The sequence below is a fragment of the Empidonax traillii genome, unplaced genomic scaffold (genome assembly GCF_003031625.1).
Source record: "Empidonax traillii isolate 1590-97213 ecotype Southwest subspecies unplaced genomic scaffold, ASM303162v1 scaffold183:size818647, whole genome shotgun sequence".
Lineage (NCBI taxonomy): Eukaryota > Metazoa > Chordata > Aves > Passeriformes > Tyrannidae > Empidonax > Empidonax traillii.
The window spans coordinates 56,186-65,723 of NW_020955376.1; the positions used below are offsets into that span (position 1 = coordinate 56,186).

The 9,538-nt window shown below is 41.4% G+C and overlaps 1 protein-coding gene across 5 annotated transcripts in view; it reads right to left on the minus strand.

The window, feature by feature from the left end:
- The window catches only part of PCSK5 (proprotein convertase subtilisin/kexin type 5), a 196,088-nt gene that overhangs the window by 52,681 nt on the left and 133,869 nt on the right, over positions 1-9,538 (minus strand). For all 5 annotated transcript variants that reach the window (XM_027886279.1, XM_027886281.1, XM_027886283.1 and 2 more), the window contains one exon: positions 8,260-8,363. In XM_027886279.1, coding sequence (XP_027742080.1) covers positions 8,260-8,363 — 104 coding nt within the window. The remainder of the gene's footprint in view (positions 1-8,259; positions 8,364-9,538) is intronic.

The window sequence follows — 9,538 nt, forward strand, 5'->3', positions numbered from 1 at the left end:
GTCCAGGTCCCTCTGCAGAGCCCTCCTGCCTTCCAGCAGGTCGACACTCCCTCCCAGCTTGGTGTCATCTGCAAATTTGCTGATGATGGACTCAATCCCCTCATCCAGATCATCCATAAAGATGTTAAACAGGACTGGGCCCAGCACTGATCCCTGGGGGACACCACTGGTGACCGGCTGCCAGCTGGATGCAGCCCCGTTCACCAGCACTCTCTGGGCCCGGCCCTCCAGCCAGTTCCTGACCCAGCACAGAGTGCCCCTGTCCAAGCCATGGGCTGCAGCTTTTCCAGGAGTATGTTATGGGAGACAGTGTCAAAGGTTTTGCTGAAGTCCAGATAGACACATCCACAGCCTTGCCCTCATCCACCAGGTGGGTCACCTGATCATAAAATGAGATCAGGTTGGTCAAACAGGACCTGCCCCTCCTAAACCCATGTTGGCTGGGTCTGATCCCTTGTCCATCCTGTAGCTGTTGTGTGATTGCACTCAGGATGATCTGCTCCATAACCTTGCCAGGCACTGAGGTCAGGCTGACAGGCCTGGAGTTTCTCAGGTCCTCCTTGCAGCCCTTTTTGTCGATCAGCATGACATTCACCAACTTCCAATCACCTGGGACCTCCCCAGAGAGCCAGGACTGTCGGTAAGTGATGGAGAGCAGCTTGGCAAGCTCTTCTGCCAGCTCCCTCATCACCCTAGGATGGATCCCATCCGGTCCCATGGACTTGTGTGGATCCAGGTGGCTCAGTAAGTCACTGACTATTTCCTCCTGGAATACAGGAGGGCTATTTGGCTTCCTGTCCCTGTCTACCAGCTCCAGAGGACAGTTGTCCCAAGGGCCACCTGTCCTACTGGTGAATACTGAGGCAAAGTAGGTGTTAAGTACCTCAGCCTTCTCTTCATCCCTGTTAACTATGTTTCCCCCAAAGTCCAACAAGGAATGGAGGTTTTCCTTGCCCCTCCTTTTGTTGTTAATGTATTTATGGAAGCGCTTTTTGTTATCCCTGACAGAAGTAGCCAAATTGACTTTAAATTGCACTTTTGTCTCTCTAATTTTCATTCTGCATGACCTTGCTATACTCCTAAACTCATCCTGAGTAGCCAGCCCTATTTTCCATAGTCTGTAAGCTCTCTTTTTATCCTTGATTTCCTTCAGAATCTCCCTGTTCAACTAAGCTGGTCATCTACCCCGCCAGCTTGCCTTTTGGCACACTGGTACAGCCTGTTCCTGTGCACTCAAGACTTCCTTCTTGAAGCACATCCATCCCTCCTGTACCCCCTTGTTTTCAAGGGTTTTTTCCCAGGGTATGCTCTGGACCAGTCTTCTGAACAGGCCAAAATCTGCCCTACAGAAGTCCAGTGTAGAGGTTTTATTGGTGGCCTTCCTTGTATCCCTGAGTATTGCAAACTCTATTATTTCATGGTCACTGTGCCCCAGGTGGCCTCTGACCACTACATCGCCCACCAGCCCCTCCCTGTTTGTAAACAACAGGTCTAGTGGGGCCCCAGCCCTGGTAGGTTCATTTACGAGCTGGAGCAGGAAATTATCCTCTATACACTCCAGGAATCTCTTAGACTGCCTCTTCTCTGCCATGTTGAGCTCCCAGCAGACATCTGGCAGGTTGAAGTCGCCCACAAGAACAAGGGCTGGCGATTTTGAGACATCTGCTAGCTGCTTGTAGAATAATTCATCCCCTTCATCATCCTAGTTGGGTGGTCTATAAGACTCCCATTAGGATGTCAGCCTTGTTGGCCCTCCCTCTGATTCTGGTCCACAAACACTCAACCTTATCGTTGGTGACCTCAAGTTCAACAGAGTCAAGAGACTCTCTAACATATAGAGCCAACCCTCCACTCTTCTATCCTGCCTATCCTTTCTGAAGAGCTTGTAGCCATCCATGGCAGCACTCCAGTCATGCGAGTCATCCCACCACATTTCTGTGATGGCAACTACCTCACAGCTTTCCTGCTGCACGATGGCTTCCAGCTCCTCCTGTTTGTTGCCCATGCTGTGTGCATTAGTGTATATGAACTTCAGCTGGGTTGCTGCTTTTACTTTTCACCCCTGGGCTTCTCTTTGGAAAGCCTGGATTCAATCCCTTCCCTCTTCAAATCTAGTTTAAAGCCCTCCTGATGAGCCCTGCTAATTTATGGGCTTTTTGCCCTTCCTAGATACATAAAGCTCATCTGATTTAGGAAGACTGGGTACTAAGGAGTTTGCCCCATGGTCAAAAAAACCAAAATTTTGATGGTGGCACCAATCCTTTAGCCACCTATTGAAAAGGTAGGCTTTCCTACTCTTTTCCTCATTCATCTCCTCATTCATTCCAGCAAGTACAGGAACTAAGGCAAATACTACCTGTGCGCCTGTCCCAAGAACCACCTAGTGCCTTGAAATCCTTTTTGATTGCCCTGGCACTTCTTCTGTTAATATCATCACTGCCAGCCTGGACTACCAACAGTGGATACTAATCTGAGGTCCAAATTAGCTCAGGAATTCTCCTACCAATGTCCTTCACCCTGTCTCCGGAAAGGCAGCAGAGCTTCCTATGGGATGGGTCTGGTCAACATATAGGGCCCTCAGTTCCCCTCAAAAGGGAGTCACCTACTACAACTACGCTTCTTTTTTTCCTTATAGCTAGCTGTAGTTGTAACCCATCTGGTAGACAGGGTACAACCTGCAGACAGATCTTCCTCATGCCTGATCTCTACTTGACTTTCTGAGTCTAGGGCCTCATATCTGCTGTTCAAGGGCACCCGGGGAGGTGATGGGGGTTGACAGGGTGTTATTTTACCTCTCTGAACAGGGACCTGTTTCCATTTCCCCCTGAGTAGCCTTCCAGCCACTTTTCCCCCAGACTGTAGCACTAGTTGTTGTGACTGAAGTGCAGGACCCAGAACTTCACCTTACTGAACCGCATATAACTGGCCTTGGCATATTGGTCCAGCCTGTCCAGAACCCTCTGCAGAGTCTTCCTTTCCTCCAGTTGATCAACACTTTAGTGTCATCTGCAAACTGACTGGGTGTGTACTCAATCCCCTTGTCCACATTATTGATAAAGACATTAAACAGAACTGGCTCCAGAACTCAGCCCTAGGAAACGCTACGAGTAGTTGGCCATGAGCTAGATTTAACGCAACTCCCAACCACTCTCTGGGCTTGGCCATCCAGCCATTTTTTAACCAGCAAACTGGTCACCTATCTGAGCCATAAGCAGCCAGTTTCTCCAGTAGAATGTTGTAGGAAACAGTGTCAGCATTTTGTTCTGTGCATGTCATACGATGGCACTCAAGATGATCTGCTCCATGACCTTCCCTGGCACTGAGGTCAGACTGATAGGTCTGTAGCTTCAAATCCTTCTTCTGGTTCTTCTTGTAGTTGGACATCACATTTGCTAACTTCCAGTCAACTGGGGACTCTCCAGTTAACCAGGACGACTGGTAAATGATGGAAAGTAGTAAGCTGTCGTCTCAGTTCCTTCAGTACCCTTGGGTGAATCCCAGTTGATCATGGAGACTTGCGTTTGTCTAAGTGGTACAGCAGGTCACTGACCATTTGCATTTGCACTGTAGGGGTTTCATTCTTCTTCCCATTCCTGTCTTCCAGCTCAGAGGGCTGGATACCCACAGAACAATAGGTCTTGTTATTCAAGACTGAAGCAAAGAAGGTATTAACTACTTCGTCTTTTTCCTCATCCTTTGTCATTGTCTTTCTCCTGCATACAATAAAGAATGGAGATTCTCCTTAACCCTTCTTTTGTTGTTAACGTATTTATAGAAACATTTTGTGTTGCCTTTTACTGTAGGAATCAAACTGAGTTCTAGCTGGGCTTTGTCCCTTCCAATTTTCTCACTGCATGTGGTTCATGACATCCTTGTAGTACTCCTGATTATCCTCCCAATGGTCTCCAAAAGGTGATACACTGGCCTTTTTTCCCTGAGTTCCAGGCAAAGTTTTCTGTTAAGCCAGGCTGGTCTTCTTCCTTTAGTATTTCAAGCACAAAAAATCACCTAGTCTAACTGACATAAGATATGATCTTCCTCATTCCTACAAAGGCCAATGCAACTTCATGTGTTTGGTGTTTGATTGACAACTAAACAGAGGTGGGATATTACAACAGCCAAACTCAAAGCTCCTATTTCCCTTGCTCCATTCACTGTGTGTATGGGTATTAGGGCTGGATAGAGTTGACACTGGCTGCCAATGACGTGAAAATATCAGGAAGCATCTGTAAGACTGGAAGGTCTTTTGATACATGAACAGTTTGATTCATTGACATAACCATTCAAAAGGGTTTGCTATTTTTCAAAAGTCTTATGCCAGCTTCTGACATTTTTAAAATATAATTTTTAATTTATTTATATTTTAAAGTTATTGAAAACATGCAGTAGGGTGTTTATGAATAGCTTATTTGTGTTCTCTGAAATGCACATATTGTTGTGAAGATTTTCTAGCTCATTTCTGAATTTGTTCCTGGCTACTGATTATCACTATTTAAATCTGTCCAGTCTAGGTCTCTTATTAAGGAGCCTAGATAGGCTTGTCTCTTTTTCACTCCCAGACTGTTCATGGTCTACTCACAACAAGAATAATCACCAATTTTATTTAATATTGTAATTAAGCAATTATATTAAAAGGTTGTAAAACATTAAGTGACCAATCCTTTTCAGTGGTCACTCTCTGGTGGAAGTAGCAGATACTCTGGCTAACCTAAAGGGATGTCACATAACTCTGGGACTCTCTTACTCATTGGTAATTGAGGTGACTCAGTTTCTGTAGGAATAATATCTCCACTGGGCCTAGGAATGGTCTGGAATTGAAAAAATTGGCAAGAGTTTTGATTTAATTTTGTCTTATCTTTCACTAGCATCTTATTTCACTGTATTGAAGTGTTATTGTCTATGCTTTAGAGCCAGGAAGAGTGAAGTATGTTCTCTAACAATCTCCCTGCGAATTAGTAGTATTCCTACTTGTGAATGGTCTGTTTCTCCAAAGGCAGTTTTTGACAGTATCTGGAGCTTCACTCCCAAAGAACTACTCACATGGTTTGACCATTGTTCTTAAAACTGCAGTGTTTCCTTTTGAATCTTTCAACCCAGAGACAGGTTAGAATTAGCACAGAACTTTTTTTTTATGAATGCAGTTGCAGGCTCTGCTGTTGATCAAACAGCTGGCAGAACAAGGAGCCTTTGCATACCAATCTGCCATAGCAGAAACAGATCAGCAGTTTTGATATCTTCACAAAAACAGATGTTCTCAAGAATTTTTCCATAAAATCAGTAATTAACTGCTTTAATTATTAAAAGCTTACTCTATTGACAAACTAACTAACCAGAGAATATCCTAAAATGAGCATTCAAGTCTTTCTTTTTGAGACAAGCAAGTAACAAGTTCCTGAGAAAAGATACATGCTGTCTCACAAGAAAACAACTAAAAAAAAAAAAAAAGAAAAAAAGAAAAACCAAGAAAAAAAGTCTTGTTCATTCCTGAGTTAATTCTTTTGACATGCATGTAACGAATGCTGTTTACTTGCCAGAAAACTAAACAAATAACAAGAACCGCTTTAGCAAATCACTAGTTGGCTCAAGCGGTTTTCATGAATTAATCTTTCTTTGTATAAATGTAAGACAGTAAAAAAAGGAGAACGAGAACTTGAAATCAGTAATGACATCCGTGAGCTCCCTCTGTGTGTTCTGCAGTAGCAAAACACTGCCAGGGACTATAGAAAGGGAGAGGGTTGCCATGCAGACCAGCAAAACAGCCCTCTGAAATGGCATGCTGACCCACTTTCAACTACCAGCTCTTGCTGACCCTTTGTTGAGTGAGAGGTTTTTCCAAGTTTTTGCTGTTTTTCACCCTTTCAGTTCTCATTTCTAAAGGGGCAAGCCTGTCTCTCTATTTATTCTTGTTTTCTTCTTCCTCCACTAGTATGCAATGAAGAAAAGCAGACTGATTCTTGTGACTGCCTTTCCTTTAGATAATTAAAAATAATCTCACATCCCTTCCTTTCTTAAGAACACACTGTGGAAGAAATATGGATCTTCCTATCAACAAAATTATGATCCAAATTCCTTAAGGGACTCATTCTGATCAGAGTAGTTCATCTATGAAAAACCATACTTTAATTGTTACTCTTCTTGATAGTGAAGGATAATAGTGTAATATTATACAAAATATTGGCACGTGCCATAGTAAAAAAACTTGTTTCAGTCTCGTAAGCAGCAGTGTGCAAACCCCCTTTTTAATTCAGGTTCAGATGTTGTGATTTAATCTAAATCTTTTGCTTCTCCTTCTTCCAAAACCAACAGAGGTTTAAAGAGAGCTGTATTTTTACTGGAACCATGTGCTCGGCTAAGTTGCCAAAATAATTTAAGCTAAAACTACTGTTTTTATTTGGGTTAAGGTTGACTCCTGAGCTGTACAGAGGTAAAGGCATTTAGATTGTCTTCCTCTTTTTCAATTTCACCATGGAGTCTACAGTGGAGTTTTGCCAGGTCAAGCCATTTTTTCTGAGTCCGAGTTACCCAGCTGTGCTTATCTATATCTGTGACTTTACACAGGTGGAGAAGAAACCTGCTTCCACTCCTTTTCTTTCCTATATATATGCTATAATGCATAGAAAAATGTGTGGCTCCACGGATTCAGAATAAGCAGGCTCCAGTGGTCCCACAGTGTAAGTCCTGCTGCCAATGCTGCTACTGCTGGGTGTGTTAGTGTGACCTCTCCTTTGATAATGAGTGACAGCTGCTGTGAAATGTCTCCCAGGGTGTTTGCCTCTCTTAGGCAACAACTGGAAAAACATAAAAATATAGAATTTGGAAGTGAGTTATAGAAAAAAAAAATAAATCTCTGCTTTATGCTACTTGAAAAGGGTTCTTTGACCTTCATATAGCTTCAACAAACTGATGACACAGTAACAACACAGTAACAAGCTCCTGCCAAAACTTTTTAAATCCTGGGAGATGTTTCACAATAACAAATACTGTAATGTTATTGCAATTAAGGAAGTATGTATTTCTCACTACATATGTTTTTTTTGTGTGGGCATGCACTTGCAAGTGGGACAAAAACAGGCCCTTGAACAACAGAACCTTCACATGCTTGGGGGGCTCAAGCTAAATTTCTGTTTCTAAATCTATCCTCTGTGGAGACTGGTTTGGATCCAAAAACGAAAACTTTTTTTTTTGTTTGATTTCTATTCCACTGAAGCAGAAATGTCATAGGTCAGAATTATATATTAAAGATAGTCTATGGTAAGAGTGCCTTGATCTGAAATAAATGAAATCTAAGCATCAGTTTTAAAGTGAAACCAGGGTAAATATTTGATGATTCTTGTATATTACATTTATCTCTTGGGAGATCTTGGCACAAAACAGATCAACTCTCATCTTCTAAAAACTATATCAGTCTTGGGTGGAATTCTCATGAAAAGAAAACCAGAAAGAAGCCATTCCAGGGTTTTGTCTGGATGCAATACAAATTGAAAGCAGTCATAATGTAGTGAATGGGAATCAGCAGACAATCTGTGCTGACATACAACATTTTAAGGACTCAAGGTTCAATTTTAAGCCATCCTGAAAATATATATCCTGTTTAATGGCACAAACATTTACCTATACTTGCATTACAAATGTGAAAATGTATTTCAAAGATGTAGCTTTAGTCAAATTTACCCGACTGTACAAAATTTTAGAAAACTACATGACAGGTGACTGAGTAGTATGGTATGTCCCATTAGAAGTTATGATAGCTCAAGATTTGGTTTTATCCTAAATCTGACAGGAATCCTACATATAAATAATATAGGATTGCTCATTAAAAAAAAAAAAAAAAAGAAGTTTGAAAATACCATTTTGTCATTTTAAATGAAAATTGTCAATAATTCTGAATGAGAACAAGGTCACAATTCAGAAATTGCTGCATCTTCAACTCTGGACTATTTTATCAGAATACTAGCTGTAAAAGGAAAAATTATACACCACTAATTTACTTAGTCTTCTGTCAGCAGTGCATGAGATAGGATCTAAAAGGACTAAGAAGATCTGGCCAATGCATTTTGTAGATAACATTTTTTGGTTTAGTCATTCTGAAAGGTTTCCATTATGTAAGAGAAGAAAGATAGGCCCCATCAGCTTGAGATTGAAAAGTTTCCAAACTATGCACAGCATAGGGAGTCAGACAAACTACTTGAGATTATTTCTTTTGCAAAAATATCAAATAATATATTGCCTGTGATGGCAAAGAAGAAAGCAAGCTCTCACCCTTATAGCCAGCTGCATTGGTTTTCCAGTCGTTAGCATTCAGATGTCCTGCACGTGAAGTCCTGACAATAATGTGCTGTATGTCTCTCCAGGTCAAAAACGGACTAAGAAAAAGGGGAAAGACAAAAGTCATAGATCAGACATATGCTACCAGGATGTAGGGATATAAGGTCATGTAAACTGAAAAGCATCCAAAGCAAAACAACCATAATTTTTCCTCTCTGTTTTCCTTCGCTCCATTCAAAAGAACATGTCCTAATTTTACAGAAGTACTACATGAAATTATTTATACATCTGTAACATTTGCAATAAGCAGACTGTAACAATATTTGATAACTATTTGTTCTATTATACAAACCTATATATTCTATTATATAAACCTAAGGGAAGATGAAGGAGTACATTTCACACAGAAGCAATTTTTATGAAAATCAACTACTGCACCCCAATCAGTGCAAAGGAGAAGAAATCAAACTTCCAGCTTGCTGAAAAGCTCTACTAAATCTCACTATCTGCTAGCTCAAGCCAACAATTCCTTTAGACTTTCAGTTCCTGCTGAAGCTATTCCAGGTGCCTCTTTTGTTAATAATTTGTCTACTACCTCTGGTCTTGGAATTCACTGGGGGTCTATGCATATTTTTCAAGAGGACCAAGCAGTCAGCACTGAATCTGGACAGCTGGATAGGTACAGAGCAAGTACGTGATTGCACAGATCTGTATTCCTTTAAGGGACTACAGATCAAGTAGCTGATTGCACAAATTGCACACTCCTTTAAGGGGATTCCTAATAATCTGTCCACCCAGAAGAAAAAGAAGATGCCATTTGTATTCTCACTATTTTTAATACACATTTATCTCATAGGATTAGGGCATATCTTTAGGGATTGCAGTTTTCTGTTTCTTCTATATCAATGTCAAAGAGAATTTATTTTCTTAGAAGATGATCTAAAAGTGTAATCATTGGGGTATTTTTTCTTTCTCCTTCCAGGAGGGATGGATGTGCTTCAAGCAGGAAGTTTTGAGAGCACAGGAAGAGGCTGTACCGGTGTGCCGAAAGGCAAGCCGGCGGGGAAGACAACCAGCTTGGTTCAACAGGGGGATTCTGAAGGAAATCAGGGATAAAAAGAGAGTTTACCAGCTATGGAAGAAAGGGCTGATTACTTATGAAGAATTCAGGAAGACAGCTAGATTATGCAGACAGAAAATCAGGGATGCAAAAGCACAATTTGAAGTTAAATTGGCCACTTCTGTTAAGGATAACAAAAAGCACTTCTATAAA